A 16,495-nucleotide genomic window follows, 5' to 3' on the forward strand; every position below is an offset into this window, starting at 1 on the left:
CGGGCGCCTGGGTGGCTCAGTCGGTTAAGTGTCTGACTTCGGCTCAGGTCACGATCTTGCGGTCAGTGAATTCGAGCCCTGCGTCGGGCTCTGCTGACAGCTCGGAGCCTGGAGGCTGCTTTGGATTCTGTGTCTTTCTCTCTCTCTGCCCATCCCCCACTCGTGCTCTGTCTCTGTCTCGGTCTCTCTCAAAAATAAATAAACACTAAATTTTAAGTCTTCAGGAAGGAAGGAATTCCAGAGCCCTGGGCAATAGGCCTCTTGATTTTGATATTTAGTTAGCACTGTCCTGACTAAAATACATTGGGTAACCACTGGGGAGGTTATTAAATCCTTCAGGCATAATGGCAGCAGGTGTTCTGCGGTGATGGCTTCCAGAGCGTCATTTCATCAGTATTTATAACGACTATGGGCATCCTTCCCTATCCTCCTAGGTCTGGCAAAAGTGGGGAGGGAAATGTAGAAAAAGCAGCTTTCTTGGAACTCCCCTGCTTCCACTTTCCTCTCCGAGATTTTAAAACTGCTGAGGTAATTTACTTGTGCCACATCTTAGTTGCTATACCGAACCCCCACCCCTGGGGCTAATACGTGCAAATTAATCAACAAATGGATTGTTAGGATGCCAGTGATACACATAAGGGGTGGAGTTTATGAGGAAATAACCTAAATGATTCAGGGATTTATCCAAAGAATGAGGATATTCACAATCATCTCCTCTCTAATTCCTAGAGTGCAGTCCTCTGACTAGACATGACTAGAAGGGGATTAAGAGGTGCAGTCTTCCCTTTATAAAATGATTAAGAATGGGGATGTAATGTATGGCACAGGGAAAACAATCAGTAGTATTGTAACAACTGAGTATGGTGACACATGTAACTACACTTACTGTGGTGACCATTTTGTAATATACCAAGTACTGAATCACTATATTGTACACCTGAAACTCAAAATATAAAAAAAAAAAATTAAGACAAAAATAAAGAACTAGACATGACCAGGGTCTTAGGACCATACTTACAAATAACTCCCTCAACTTAACCTCCTCTGTGTTCCAAGGTAATAAAAATGAATAAGCCTGAGAGGTAGGGGGGAGGCAAAAACACTTTTTATAGGTAAGAAATTTAAATTGTGACAGCAATCTTTGTGAAGCTCTCAAGCAAGGGTGTGCTTAGATGCCTCCTCCTCCAGGAAGTCCTCTCTGATTACTACTGCTGAAGGAACTCTCCTCATCCTGTTGGATGCCCCAGTGTCTTCTTTGATTATTAGTGCCCCCATGTTAAGCATCTTAGTATTTCCCCTTCTTTACCACAAACCCTAGGCAACTTGCCCTCGCAGGTGTACTGCTAACAATGACTGATGGAAGAAGAGGACTCAGGATACTCATGAGCCTGGACAGTGTGAAGCCAGAGCTCTCTAATGACAGCCACTGTCTTCATAATTGCACTGTCCCAATCCCTTGGCACAGTGCCTGGCACATGGGGGTTGCACAGTTGGTGTTGGTTAAATTGATAAATGAGGACCCAAGGGGACTTGGTCAAAATGCTTAAGGCACAAAGCATCTATGAGGTTGAAAGCATCTATGACCTGTAAGCCCCTTTGTGCAATGATGCAGTTGGCAAACAGGGTGGCCTTGGTCAAGTCACCTCATTACTGTGCCTACAAACATGTATTGCTTTGAAACTGCTCTGACTAGAAAGCTATCACAACATTTTAAAGAAAGGGTTTTTCTATCTAAAATCGCCTTCACTGCAAAGCTTATATTTTAACTAGGACTCTTTTAATAGAAAAGAAAGACTTAAAAATGGAACTAAAAGCCACACAATGAACAAAGAAAATGCCCCAACTTGATCTACAAAAGCAAAACACCTTTGGGATTCCTATCTTCCTCATCTATAAATAGGGTTTGAGAACTCTTGAATGTACTCATAATATGGCAATCCACATTTTTCAAAGAATCTGAACTCTGCTGGAAAAATCTGGGAGGAAAGGAAAAGTTATTTGCTGGCTAGGGAAACATCTGGCGTTGCTCAATTTTCAAAATTATATCCATACATACAACATAGGTCATTTTCCTGGGAGAGTATTTCAAAGGCAGAGAATAAAGTTATTCCCTGAATAATTCACAGTCATTTCAATTAGGCAAACATGTAATCATCAATTTTCCATGAAGAACACATTTGGGAATCGGATTTGTAATTCACAATAGGAACTGTGAATTCCAAGGGAGCAGGCCATGCTTTGGCCGTGAGTAGCAATAGTGAGGGGGTGGGGGCCTGAATGACAGGCTGTGGAGGTTCCTCCTCCCCAAAGGGAACTTTCACCTTGCCTACATAGCCTGCGGTGACTGTCCAAAGCCAGCTGGAGAGATTTTCTACAAAGCTTTCTTCCCCTGATACCTTGGCGGTGCGATTTTTAGCTAAGTGAGCAACTGAAGGGTGACAGAAAGCCAGCAAGGAGTCAGTGAGCTAGCTGTGCACTGGGATATACAGGTCTTATTTAGAATAAGGTCCCAACCGGTTCTTTCCAGGGATCCCTGGCTTCTTAAGCTGGGATAAACTCTAAGGGTAATGGTAGGAACCTAAAGCCCAAGGGCCAGTATGATGCAATCAAAGATCAACGATCATTCATTCTCAATATACTGGTGAGTGTTAAAAAATTTAAGTGGTATAACCAGATATCTTGTGAAGTAAAATGCACAACTTGTGTTCGTTTGTAAGACTTCAAAAGTTTTTGCTGCATATACTTTCAAGGGAAGTTTACTTATCCAGTGAATATTTGCAGAGTGCCTACAAAACATGCAGCACTCTATTAGGTACAGCACACAAACTGTTAGGGTGAAAGGCAGACAATGAGAGACAAAGCCAAGAAGCTCCAGGGCAACGGGCTCCCTTAGTTCTTAGCGGCAAATAAGAGAAACATGGTGGACACACTTGTTTCCCAGGTTTGGGAAGTAGGGACAGGGACTCAGGGACTCTGGCCATACTGCAAGGAAAAACAGGGACAGGGAAGGTCTCTTGTGTAACATACGCTTCGATTCAGAAACGAAGAGAGACCCGTGGCTGTCTGTCAGGGTTCCTGAAGGCCAAGCAACCATCTTTGCAAAGTTGCCGTTGACATCTGCTTAAAAGGAACACGAAAGGCTACCCAGAATCCCGCCTTAACAATAGCTGGTGCACAACTGACAGAATGTCCTCCTTCCAGGAGGCCTAAATTCTCTTGACTTTTAGGATACCACACTCCTCTAGTTTTCCTCCTTCCTCTGGCTAACTCTCCTCCTATCCTCTAGAAGTTCCTCTTTCTCAGTCCCCTACTGCAATGGTAGAGAGCAAAAAGATCGGTACGTCACCGACCTAAGTGATTGCTCTGTTGCTCCCCATCAAACAGGAAATCTTGGAAGGATGACAAAATATTGGAAGAGGGGCTGAACTGGCTTGGGGAAGCTGTTTTGACTCATAAACAAATGGGTGGATACTGTGCCAATATCTTCCTCAGGATAAAGGCTGGGGTCATTAGTTCTGGGAAGGTTTCAAGGCATCATAATGTGTGTGTGTCAGTCTCAAAGGTGGAGCTGTCGTAAAGGATAACAGGGCTGCCAGCTCTGAGCAGCGAACACACCGGCTCATTGCGTGAGACAATTTCAGTGTCAGCCGGCAGCAGCAGCTTGATTTGCAGTTTCTTTAATGGTAAGAAAAATGTGTATTTCTTTTCAAAGCCCAGCATGATGTTACTAGTTCCTCAATCCCTCTGGGCAATGAATGAGTGGATTATGTCATTAGAAGCAATTAGCAGGAGGCAGTGAGAACATTATCAAAGATTGTTTACTAGCATTTAAAGAATAAACAGGAGTTAATATAGAGGTCTTCCAGTCAATTATGAGTATTAGCACATTAATAGCCATTTCTTCATTCCCCAAATTCAAAATCTGACAATTTGGAGACAATTTTGTACTTCATTTTCTTGGTCTGTCTCTGTATGTGTGCATGTGCGTGCATGCATGTGTGTGCATGTGTGTGTGTGTGTGTGTGTGTGTGTGTGTGTGTGTGTGAAGGATGAGAGGAAAGCTGGTTTCAGAGCTCACAAGCCTGCTAAGAAGGTCTCCAGGGCTGATTAAAGCTATTCCCAATGTCACATAGATCATTACAGAGCTAATAACCACTGACAACTGTAATTCTTGCAGCACTGCTTGATAGAACTTTCTGTAATGATGGAAATACTCCACAGATCCTTATCCAATAATAAGAAAAGAAGAATTAAATTGTATTAAATTTCAATTAAGTTAGCCATAGGTAGCTTTATCCAACAGTACGACTGATCATCTATCTTCATCATCAAGGCTGGAGACATGTTTGGGGCTGGCCAGTAGGACCGTAGGGGAGGTGAGCAAGCTGAATAATAGCTACCACTGTTGAAAGTGAAATGCTGGGCAGTTCAGTGAGGCGCAGGTCAGCTCTGGCATGGACTCAGGGTGACATCTTTGCCTTGGGTGCAAAGCCCCCAGTTGGCCGGTGACTGCTGGCACAGGGAATCCTGAGAGACCTGTGTTTGGGAAGCAGGTGGCCTTCACTAGAATAAATTTTTAGAGCACTTCCCTTAGGATTTTGGAGCTTTCTCAGGTTAACCTAAAATGTGCAACATCTTCAATGTGTTCAGGTCTTCTTCCTGCCTAGGCTTGAAGCTTTCCAAGTCACAAAACACGAGGGACTTCAGCAATGCTTTTAAAGGGAAATGGTGATGAGATACAAGATTCCTCTGTTGGTCCAGTAAAGGAGGACAATGAATATAGATACAGACAAAGGTCATCCTGCTTTTCAAATCTTCCTCATTTCACCAAACTCCAGAAAGAGACAGGTGTTTTGATTCAGAATTCTGCCTCCCTGGAGACTGCTGTCTCCTTTCACAACAGAAGATGACTCCAGAGCCCCAAATCCTCTTAAAGATGGTTTGGCCTAATCTGCACTTTGGAATCAAACAGACTTGGGCTATGCACCTGGCCCTCACACATCATCCAAGTGGCCTTGGCCGAATTATAAGAACCTGAGGGATCCCTGTTCTTCTTTTGTTAAGTAATGTTAATAATTATATGAGTAAAACATATATAAGATATCCACTTATGCACCTTTCACAGATCTGGCTTACAAATATTAGTTATCTTCCTGTTCTTCCAGTTAATGGTAACCCTCCTGTCTACTACTGGTTCCTCCACCTTTCGAGAACAATGATTATCTGTTATTCTGATCTGCAGGAATGTGCTCTGTCCCTGAAAATCAATTGGATTTTCTTCCTTTGAAAATATGCTTTTATTTTCCCCTTTTTGTTAGAAAAACAAGTTATGATAAGGCTTAATTAAGCCTTAAAAGAAAATTTCAATCAAGGACAGTGGAAGAAATAGCCTGCTCCTACAGGGGTTCTGTGCATGAATAGACCACTTGCCGCTAGGTTTTCTGGGTGAGCTAAAAGACCAACGTAAGGTATATCACCCTTGGCAGCAGTGCGGAAGTCTGCCAATTCCTTGGGTGGGGGGGACATGTTTTGGTCACTCCTGAGCTCCAAATTAAGTTTGTCATGTTAGCGCTTAGAGAAGGGATGCTGGCCAACAAAATGGACAGTGTTTTCAATGAGAAGCAAAAGTTTCATGTCGTCATTTCTTGAAATGATACAACAATGTGTAGCCCTGGGCTCTTGGCAAGACGATGCAACATGAGTGATTCTGAAAGCCCCTAATCTCTATCTCTGAAATCGAAGGAAAATAGGGAGCAGTTTCTGATCCTGCAGATTCTCATGATGCAAATAATGGCCCTAACATAAACAACCTCTGGAGTTTCATCTGAACTGTCTCCTGCAGAAGCAAGGCAATCTATCTCATTGTGAAGCAGTCTGAACAAGAGTCTTCCATACTCTGTGGTAGGAAGAGAATGGAGTGAGGTTGGCATGTGATATCCATTGCCAATCTACCATCTGTGTTTAAAAACCTATATTCTGAGGATCTACAAGCTAAAATTAATGATAACTATCACTAATGAATGTTTGACAATGTGTAAAACACTACACCGAGTGCTACAGATGCAGGATTTTATTTAACCCTTATAACTGTTAGATGTAAAACCATCATCCTTTGACCGATGAGGAAATAGGAACGTAGAGCGATCTAGCGGGTTTCCCAAGACTACCCAGGTAGTGAGTGGGGAAGCAGGCACAAGAATACAGCTTGATGTGTTTCACATGATTTACTGCGGTTCTAAAGTGGTCAGAATTCCAGGAAACCCAGATTTGTGAATACCTACATCAGTCTAACAAGTAGCAGAGCTGTAACTGAGGCAGGTAGAATTATGGGTAGGTATTAACGCAGGTCTTCTGGTCAAACAGTGCGGTAGAGGACTGTGTCTGCTTCTCCACTTTCCAGTTCTGTGGGACAAAAAACTCTTTCATATTTTCCCCTGTAAAGTTAATACTTGAATCAACTCATCTATATCCAAATCACTGTTGGACAAGTTTCAAGGGAGTGCAGCCACCATTCCTTCACCGTGTGTCTGCTCTTTATGCTGTGACGCCACATGGCTGCTCCTCTCTGAGAGCTCCTGTGGAAGTACACCTCTTTCAAAGGATTAAAATGATTTTACATCATATCCTCATTAATCTGTGTAAATCTAAATGGACTGTATTGATGGGATGATAGGAAACCAATTTCGGCACAGTCTGCTTTGAATCCCTACTTTTAAGCACACAGACCTAGTCATCAGACTAGGATCTTGTGCTGAATGTGGATCTTGTGCTTAAATCCATTTACCAAACACCAAAAGGCCTTCCTTTCTGCACCCAGAAGGATGATTTTATATTAAACACAGATGGGCAGGCTCCCTAGGGAGCTTAACTAATGAATTTATAATCTAGGTGCTAATATTTCTTCGTTCATTAGGTAAGTCATTTTTAGAAAACTGGACAAATTTTCAGATAACAGACTAACACGTCTTTAGCCAAAAAACTTTCATTATTATATCTAGAAACAGGATTATTCTAGAGTCCACTAGAATAATTTCACCCTAAAAAGGGAAGACTCATGGCAAAGTAGACTGGAAGGTTAAGTTGACTTCTCTGAATTAAGTTCTGGAGAATCCTAGCTGAACATCAGTGGAGGCATTGGACGGTTTGTGTCCATGTGCCACTTCTCCCCTCCTCCTCCCACTTCTATGTCCTTTGCCCAAGCTGAGTACATAAAAGCTTTATAAATCATCTTATGGGAGCATATGTCCTCACTATCGAGTTTTTCAAAGGTGATGAAGAGATCAGGCATGGAATTGACTTTCTGGCTAACTGGGCTAAGAGATCATCTAGTCCTATTCTCTCACTTATTAGATAAGAAACTGTAGCCCTGAGAGGTCATGTGTCTGCCTAAAGGCACCCAGCTGGTTACTTAGAGTTGGGAAGCCTAGAATTAAGTCTACTCACTACCAGCTCATTGCTCTTTTCCTACACCATCTCCCCGAAGAGTAGGAGCTACCCTTTGTTTAAGAGCTACATTCATGATCACCCTCCCTCCTTACGCTAACTTCAGGATACAGGCCTTGTTAGCTCCATTTCAGATGGAGAAACTGCCCACAGTCATGCAGCTGGTCAGGGGAAGAGGCAGGACTGTGCCCATTTCATCTGGCTCCAGGTCTCCTGTCCTCACCACCATGCCACATTACCTTCCTGGAATAGGAAGATGTCCAATGCAAGGAATGTGGTGAGAAAGATGTCAATGCAAGAAATGCCCTCTTCCACTGCTCTCCCAAAGTGAGCCTTTCTTAGCACCAGCTGCATCTCAGCCCTTATTATTATTCTGCCCATTGTCCTCTCCCCTGAGGCCCCCTTTGAAGCTCACTGCCATAGCTTTTTAATCTCTGGGAACAACCTGAATTTTCATTCCTCAAGGAAGTTCCGCCATTGGAAGTTCTTTAATATGATTTTTAATGGTAATATTCGAAATAGTTTGAATTTACTCAACATTCAGCACAAAGGCCATTTAAGTAAATGGCCAGGAGGATGGGCTCAGCAAAAACATGAAATAATGTTTGTCATTAGTGGGTGAGCTCTGTGTCTGAGCAGAACATCCACTGAGTTTCAAAAATATCTGCCAGAGTTTCTCCTGGGTCATAACTGGTGTCTGTTCTTCGTATAACTGTTAATTCTGATGCTTGTTCCTGGCTGTCCCTCAATCTCTTCACCTCTCCCCAGATCTTATTTTCCAGTTTTACTTTCTGTTTGTTTGTGGGACAATATGATAGGAGTACTTTGACTTTTCAGTCAGCAGCCTGTCAAAAGAAAAAGAAAGCAAATAGTGGGACTTCACTTCCCTAAAAACAGCTGGAAGTGCTTCCCACCTATTGGAACTGCTCTAATGGCACTCATTTTGACAAGATATTTTTGGATTAAAATTCGTTGAGACAATTCTTGCAAGAATTGTCAATACAAGTTCTTCTTGCAAGATTATCAAAACTGATTCTATCCCATCTGGGTTCACTGTTACCTGCATTTCCAAATAAAGTAATTTATACCTAGAAGAGAATCAGTATTGGGATTTGGGAATAAGGGCCATCCATGCTGAAAGTTTCAAGATCAAACCCATCACTAGGTGCCAGCTCTCCTGACAGCAGAGTGAGTCATTAAAAGTAAGGGCCATAGGGTTGCTGGAGTATGAATCCTTGCTCTTCTGCAAGTTGCTCTTTGAGCAAGTTACTTACTTGAGTAAGTTACTTACTCCTCAGTGCCTTAGTTTCCTTATCTGTGAACTAGGCATAATCACAGGATTACCTATGGTTACCATGAGAATGAAATGCATTAAAATAAGAGCCTGGCACATGGTAAGTGCTCAGTACACGTTAGTTGTTCTTGAACAACAGTTCCATGGGTGTTCTGGTAATTCTTTGATTCTCTCTGGGTATGCATGAGTAGTCAAATCTTACCTGGACTGCTATTCCTGTTCTGAGTACAATGCTGCATAGCCTACTTGTAAACTAGCACCCGTGCCCTGTGATACCCCATGGAGTGGGCCACGGTTCACCCTAGCTGAGGGTGGAGTGGTCCCAAACACAGTACCTTGCCTCCGTCGGCAGTTGAGTTTCCTAAAGCAGGTCCCTTCCACAAGGCGGTTCAGGCGTTGCTGTTTGATCAGCTCCAAGATTTCTGGCTGAATCTTCTCCTTTAGTTCCCTGTGAAGGACAAACATATATTCCATAGCATGCCTTGAGAACAGCGGTTGGTTGAAAGGACATCATGGGCATGGCTTTCCAAGGGCTTTCCGTGGTTTTAAATGCTTACCAAACATTTAAAGAAGAGTTAATACCTATTCTTTTGAAGCTGTTCCAAAAGGTAGAAATGGAAGGAAAACTTCCAAAGTCATCCTATGAGGCTTGATTCCAAAACCAGACAAAGACCTCACTAAAAAGGAGAATTACAGACCAATTTCCCTGATGAACATGGATGCAAAAATTCTCAACAAGATACTAGCAAATCGAATCCAACAGTACATTAAAAGAATTATTCACCATGATCAAATGGGATTTATTTCTGGGCTGCAGGGCTGGTTCAATATGTGCAAATCAATCAATGTGATACACTACATTAATAAAAGAAAGGAAAAGAACCACATGATCTGCTCAATAGATGCAGAAAAAGCTTTTGACAAAATACAGCATCCTTTCTTGACAAAAAGCCTCAAGAAAGCAGGGAAAGAAGGAACATATCTCAACATCATAAAGGCCACATATGAAAGACCCACAGCTAATATCATCCTCAATGGGGAAAAACTGAGTTTTCCCCTTAAGATCAGGAACACGACAGGGATGTCCACTCTCACCACTGTTGTGTAACATAGTATTGGAAGTCCTAGCCTCAGCAATCAGACAACAAGAAAAAATAAAAGGCATACAAATGGGCAAGGAATAAGTCAAACTTTCACTCTTTGCAGACAACATGATATTCTACGTGGGAAACTAAAAGACTAGACCAAAAAACTGCTAGAACTGATACATGAATTCAGCAAAGTCACAGGATATAAAATCAACATACAGAAATCATTTTGCATTTCTATATAACAATAATGAAGCAGTAGAAAGAGAAATCAAGGAATTGATCTCATTTACAATTGCACCAAAACTGTAAGATACCTAGGAATAAATCTAACCAAAGAGGTAAAAGATCTATCTCCTAAAAACTATAGAAAGTTTATGAAAGAAACTGAAGAAGACACACACAAAAAAATGGAAAAACATTTCATGCTCACAGATTGGAAGGACACATGTTATTAAAACGTCTATACTACCCAAAGCAATACACACATTCAGTGCAATCCCTATCAAAATAACACCGGAATTTTTCACAGAGCTAGAACAAACAATCCTAAAATTTGTATGGAACCACAAAAGACCCCAGATAGCCAAAGTAATGTTGAAAAAGAAAACCAAAGCTGGAGACATTACAATTCCAGACTTCAACCTGTATTACAAAGCTGTAATCATCAAGACAGTATGGTACTAGCACAAAAACAGACACATAGATCAGTGGAACAGAATGGAGAACCCAGAAATGGACCCATAAATGTATGGCCACTAATCTTTGACAAAACAGGAAAGAGTATCCAATGGAAAAAAGACAGTCTCTTCAGCAAATGGTGCTGGGAAAACTGGATAGTGACTTGCAGAAGAATGAACCTGGACCACCTTATTACATCATATACAAAAATAAACTCAAAATGGATGAAAGACCTAAATGTAAGACAGGAAGCCACCAAAATCCCAGCGGAGAAAACAGGCAACAACCTCTTTGACCTCGGTTGCAGCAACTTCTTACTAGACATGTCTCTGGAGGCAAGGGAAATAAAAACAAAAATGAACTATTGGGACCTCATCAAGATAAAAAGCTACTGCACAGCAAAGGAAACAATCAACAAAACTAAAAGGAAACTGACAGAGAGAAGATATTTGCAAAGGACATATCAGATAAAGGGTTAGTATCCAAAATCTACAAAGAACTTACCAAACTCGACACCCAAAACACAATCCAGTGAAGAAATGGGCAGAAGACATGAATAAATGCTTTTCCAAAGAAGATATCCAGATGGCTGACAGATGTATGAAAAGATGCTCGACATCACTCATCATCAGGGAAATACAAATCAAAACCAACTGAGATACCACCTCACACCTCTCAGAATGACTAAGATTAACAACTCAGGAAACAACATACATTGGTGAGAATGTGGAGAAAGGGGAACACTTTTGCATTTGGTGGGAATGCAAACTGGCATAGCCACTCTGGAAAATAGTATGGAGCTTCCTCAAAAAATTAAAAATAGAACCACCCTATGATCCAGGAATTGCATTACTAAGTATTTATCCAAAGAATGCAAAAAACTGATTCAAATGGGCACATGCACCCCAATGTTTAGAGCAGTGCCATCAACAAAAGTCAAAGTATGGAAAGAGCCCAAATGTCCATCAACTGATGAATGGATAAAGAAGATATGGCGCGTGCGCACACACACACACACACACACACACACACACACACACACAAAATGGAATACTACTCAACGATAAAAAAGAATGAAATCTTGCCATTTGCAACAATGTGGATGACACTAGAGTATATTATGCTAAGCAAAATAAGTCAGTCAGAGAAAGACATATCAAATGATTTAACTCATATGTGAAATTAAAGAAACAAAACAGATGAACATAGAGGAAGGAAAAAAAATAAAAACGGAGAGGGAGGCAAACCATAAGAGACTCTTAAATACAGAGAACAAACTAAGGGTCGTTAGAGGGGAAGTTGGTGGGGGATGGGCTAAATGGGTGATGGGCATTTAGGAGGGTGTTTGCTGGGATAAACACTGGGTATCATATATATGAGATGAATCACTAAATTCTACTCCTGAAACCAATACCGTACTATATGTTAACTAACTTGAATTTAGATAAAAATAAAATAAAGTAAGAAACAAAAAGAAAAAGAAAGGGCATTATGGGCAGATGGGGCAGGGAAGTGCAAGTTGCATCTTTCCACGACCATCCCACTACCTCCCAAGTTGGTGCTTTAGAGAATTATTTATTAAGAGTTAGTGGATGGGGTTATCTGTTATAACAACACTATAGATTCTCTGACATTTACAGAATACCCACAAAAGCACCAGCCGCTTCAGTGACGTTTTTCTAGACCAAAGTCTCCCGAGAAATTTCTTCCGTTTCACAAGTCATAGATATAAATGCATGCAGAAACTCACTAGACTCTGCCAAGACAATAAATATTTGGTCACATTTCCCCCCTACAGCAGGTAAACTCATAGACTACATCTACGATCCGACCAAATAGCATTACTGGTCAGTCCTGTAATTACTAATTCCACAGCAGACACTATATCCTGGGCAAACCACAGGCATTCCGTTCTGTCTCACAGATGGGAAAACCACATTGCCCCAGACTTCAGCCTACAGAGATTGGGATAATCATGGGATAAATTAAGGATTATGTGCATCTGGTGTAGGGCTAATATAAAGTTGTTTTAGATGTACTATGCCATAAAGAGATCAGAATAGAGTACAATGGCTTCTAAATCTTTCTTTAAAGAGCATAATTTTTTTATCATGTGAAATTTTATGTAGCGCCCTAGTGTTTGAGTCTGGTAAAGCTAGAGCTGTTCTAGCTGATGCTGGGCAGGAAGAATCCTCAGTAGAGGTGAAGTATTGATTTGAACATAGATCTAGAACTCAGAAAACTAGGGTTTCAACCTACACTCTGCCCATGACTCATTTTTCATGTAGGTCTCAGCTTCCCCATCTGTAAAATGGGGATAAGAAGCTTTTCTGGGAAACTGCTGTGGCTCACAAGGGACCCAGTATGAGTGCAAATGCTCTATAAGCACCGGGCAGGAACACAAGGTATTACTGAATTTGCTGTGATAATATTCTCTCCTTTCCTCAGGCCACCTCTCCTTGTGGCCATATTTCACTGTAGTCAAGGCTCACATATCTGTCAGCTTCAATTTTAACTCTGGACCTGTTCTGGACTGTAGGCCAGCTGTCTCCACACGGTGCTTGGTTCACGGGTGGGGAAGGCACTCACTCTGGGTAAGTGTCTGCTATGAGCAGCTAGTGTCCTGTCCCATTTTAGCTCATCCCCTTCCTGTTTTCTCTCAAAATAGCTCATGTTTTGGGAATATTTATCAGTGTCATTAGTAAATGGGCAGTATTTCCATTTTACAGGTGGAGAAACAGTTCACAGAGGTTAAGTGTGGAATAGGGGTACAAACTTAAATCTTCTGCATACAAACTGCTCCTATTTATATGTGAGAAAAAGAGAATTAACAAGTTACATCAGGGTGCCTGGGTGGCTCAGTCAGTTAAGTGTCTGACTCTTGGTCATGGCTCAGGTCATGATCTCACAATTCATGGGTTTGAGCCCTACAAAGGGCTCTGCACTGGCAGTGGTGGAGACTGCTTGGGATTCTCTCTCTCTTTCCTTCTCTCTCTGTCCCTTCCCCACTTATGCTGTCCCTGTCTCTCTCAAAATAAATAAATAAACTTAGAAAAAAATTTAAAAAGTTACATCAAAGGATCTGGCCATTATCTAATGGGGTATGCCAGTACACTCTGCTAATACATATTTTAAACTCAAATGGCTTCAAATCTCTTGTCATTTGATACTGTTCCAATTGAGCATTTATAAAGCATAATATGGAGATTCATCCCTAATAATACAGCTTGGTATATTTGTAAAGCTGTTCCTGTGCAGGCCTCCAGGGTCTCATCTCAGGCTTTCAGATCACTAAAGCTATTTATTATCAATGCTCAGCTTTTGTAAAATGGACTTAGTATATTGCAGCTTTGATGAACCCTGCTCTGAATGGGAGAAGAAGGTGGGGGAATTGCCAGGGCAGCCATACACAACAATAAATCACTGCTCCTGACTTCCAAGTCAGGGCGATGGGGCAGAGAGGACAAGACTGTACTGCGGGATGAAGAAATCACTGGAGAGAGGGTTTGGGAATTTCTTTGATTCTTAGGTTAAGATGTATCTTTAGAGAATAGTTTCGGTAGGCTAAAACTCAATTGTTAAAAAAAGGAGATAAAGATGCAGAGAAGAGGACTAAAAGGAGGAAATAAGTGAAAGTACTTCCGAGTAATTTTAGTTGATGATTTATGACATCTTAGTGTGAGCCCCAGATGTGTTCATCATGACACATTCCATTATGGAACCAGCCCCGGGAGACAGACCACTGGAATGAGTGAATCTGCTGCTGCAAGAGTTAGCCTTTCCTTATTATGAACCCCAAAGGCCTCCAAAACATGCCTGGACAATGAGAAAAAGGGGACAACTTTTCTGTTTTCTAAGTGATTTTCCTCTTCTTTCCGTGCAAATGGGACTCAGTTGCTATAAAATTCACTCAAATTAGGAAAACATAGGTAAAACCTACATGGTGTGTCTGTGGATGAGATTTGACCCCAGAATAATCCAGGCAATAACACCACGGGCTAGATTTGGGGTTTGAAATTCTCAGCTTGGGGTCAATGAGGCCAAGGTCATGGGTTCACTGCCTTTGCTTTGATAGATATCCTTCTTATTCTATTTAAAGGCCTTGTAAATAAATACAGGAAGGATGATTAAAGGGGGTAGGTTAAATGAATGTGTGAAGGACAATTCCAAGTCCAGCATGTTTCTGGAAGAGGATCCCAGGTATGAGTCCAGTGAGGCTAGCACCATATACAGAAGACAGACGCACCATTAGACTGGTGCGATGCCCCCCTGCACCTGTGGTCTGCCCTACTGAGCTGCTACTCAGCACTCACCTGCAGTAGAGGTTGGCTCACTTTTTCGGTAAAAGGCCAGGTAGTAAATATTTCAGGCTCCATGGGCCATATACTGTCTGGCAACTACTCAGCTCTGCCATAGCAGAGTGAAAGCAGTCGTCAGTATGTAAACACACGAACGTGGCTGTGTTCCAGTGAAACTGCATTTACAGAAACAGAGAGTGACTGTGATTTGGCCCAAGAGCCATCTATGCTTTGCTGACCCCTGATCTAACATGGCTCTGTGAAGACTCTGGGTGGGTTGAATGACAGTGTCTGTTTCGTGGAAATTGATCTGTCTGTGTTGACACTGGAGGGCCTCCAAATGCAGTCTTTGTACTTCCTCTGCTCTTTATATTACAGACTCAGGACTTTAAATAGCAACTTTATGCTGACAACTTCCCAAATTTGTATTTCCAACCTGGACCTTTCTGTTCAACTCCAGATTCATCAATCCAACTGCCTATTTGGATGTCTCACAGACACCTCAAACTTGACAGGTCCAAAGCTGAACTCCTGACCCCCTGTGCTAACATCTTCCACTCTCTCTATCCTTTAGTTGTTCAGCCCAAACAAAACCCTGAGCTCATCCTCAACACCTCTCTTTCTCTTACACCCCACATCCAATCAATCAGGAAATACCTTTCTTATCTTCAAAATCTATCTAATCTATATCATTTTGTTCTTGGATTATTTAAGTAACTTCCTTACGGATCTCTCTGTTTCCAAACTTGCCTCCCTGGAGTCCATTCCCAATATAGTAAGCAAGAGGGATCATTTAGAAACCCACGTCAGAGCATGTCAATCTTCTGCTCAAAACCCTCCAATGGCTCCCCAACAAGGCCCTCCATATCAACTTCCAGCCTCTTCTCTGGTCTTACTTCCTATTGTTCTCCCCCTTGCTTACTCTTTTCTAGCCACTCTGGCCTTCTTTATTGAGCACCCGGACCTACTCCTACCTCAGGGCCTTTGTACTGTTGGTTCTCTCTGCTGTATTCTTCTCCTAAATGCACACATAGCCTGCTCCCTTAAACATCTTTACTAAAATGTTACCATCCCAACTAGAGGGATCTACTCTGACCACATTATTTAAAACTTCCAGCTCTCCATTCCCATGGTCTTTATCCTCTTTTAACATGCTATCATCTTATTTACTGTGTTTATTGTCTGTTTCTCTCCACAACAATACAATCACGATAGGGTGAGAATTGAGTCCTCTTTACTGCTGAATCACCAACACATAGAACAGCATGTGGCAGCCATTTGATAAGTATTTGTCAAGTGCACTGAACACTGAGAATTGTGTAACTGACCAGACCATTCTACCGGCACTGGTTAAGAGAAAGCATTGAGCAAAGCTTGTGGCCAGTCTTTAGTGAGGAGGCAGATATGCAGGATAGGCATTGGCCTTATTTCCGGCTCTGTTTGATTTTACTTTTTCTTTCTTACCTATACTTCTCCTGTACCTTCCGAGATAAGGCAGGGGAGGCACATACAAAGATATTCATAGTGTCAGTTTTATCATTTACATTTCAACAGTGTGACCACATGTTCAATTCTGGTTATCAGCTAATGGGTAAGAGTGAACATTTCTCTTAGTGGATATTATGTGCCAGGCATATGCTAAATGCTTTTAAAGAACTAGGTCATGCACATAACGATGCAACAATGTATAC

The 16,495-nt window shown here is 41.7% G+C and overlaps 1 protein-coding gene across 19 annotated transcripts in view; it reads right to left on the minus strand.

Annotated features, from left to right (window-relative positions):
- Positions 1-16,495, minus strand: part of ELMO1 (engulfment and cell motility 1) — a 732,114-nt gene that overhangs the window by 25,408 nt on the left and 690,211 nt on the right. For all 19 annotated transcript variants that reach the window (XM_045053264.1, XM_045053261.1, XM_045053265.1 and 16 more), the window contains one exon: positions 9,073-9,185. In XM_045053264.1, coding sequence (XP_044909199.1) covers positions 9,073-9,185 — 113 coding nt within the window. The remainder of the gene's footprint in view (positions 1-9,072; positions 9,186-16,495) is intronic.

Source organism: Felis catus, chromosome A2 (assembly GCF_018350175.1).
Source record: "Felis catus isolate Fca126 chromosome A2, F.catus_Fca126_mat1.0, whole genome shotgun sequence".
In the NCBI taxonomy this organism is placed as follows: domain Eukaryota; kingdom Metazoa; phylum Chordata; class Mammalia; order Carnivora; family Felidae; genus Felis; species Felis catus.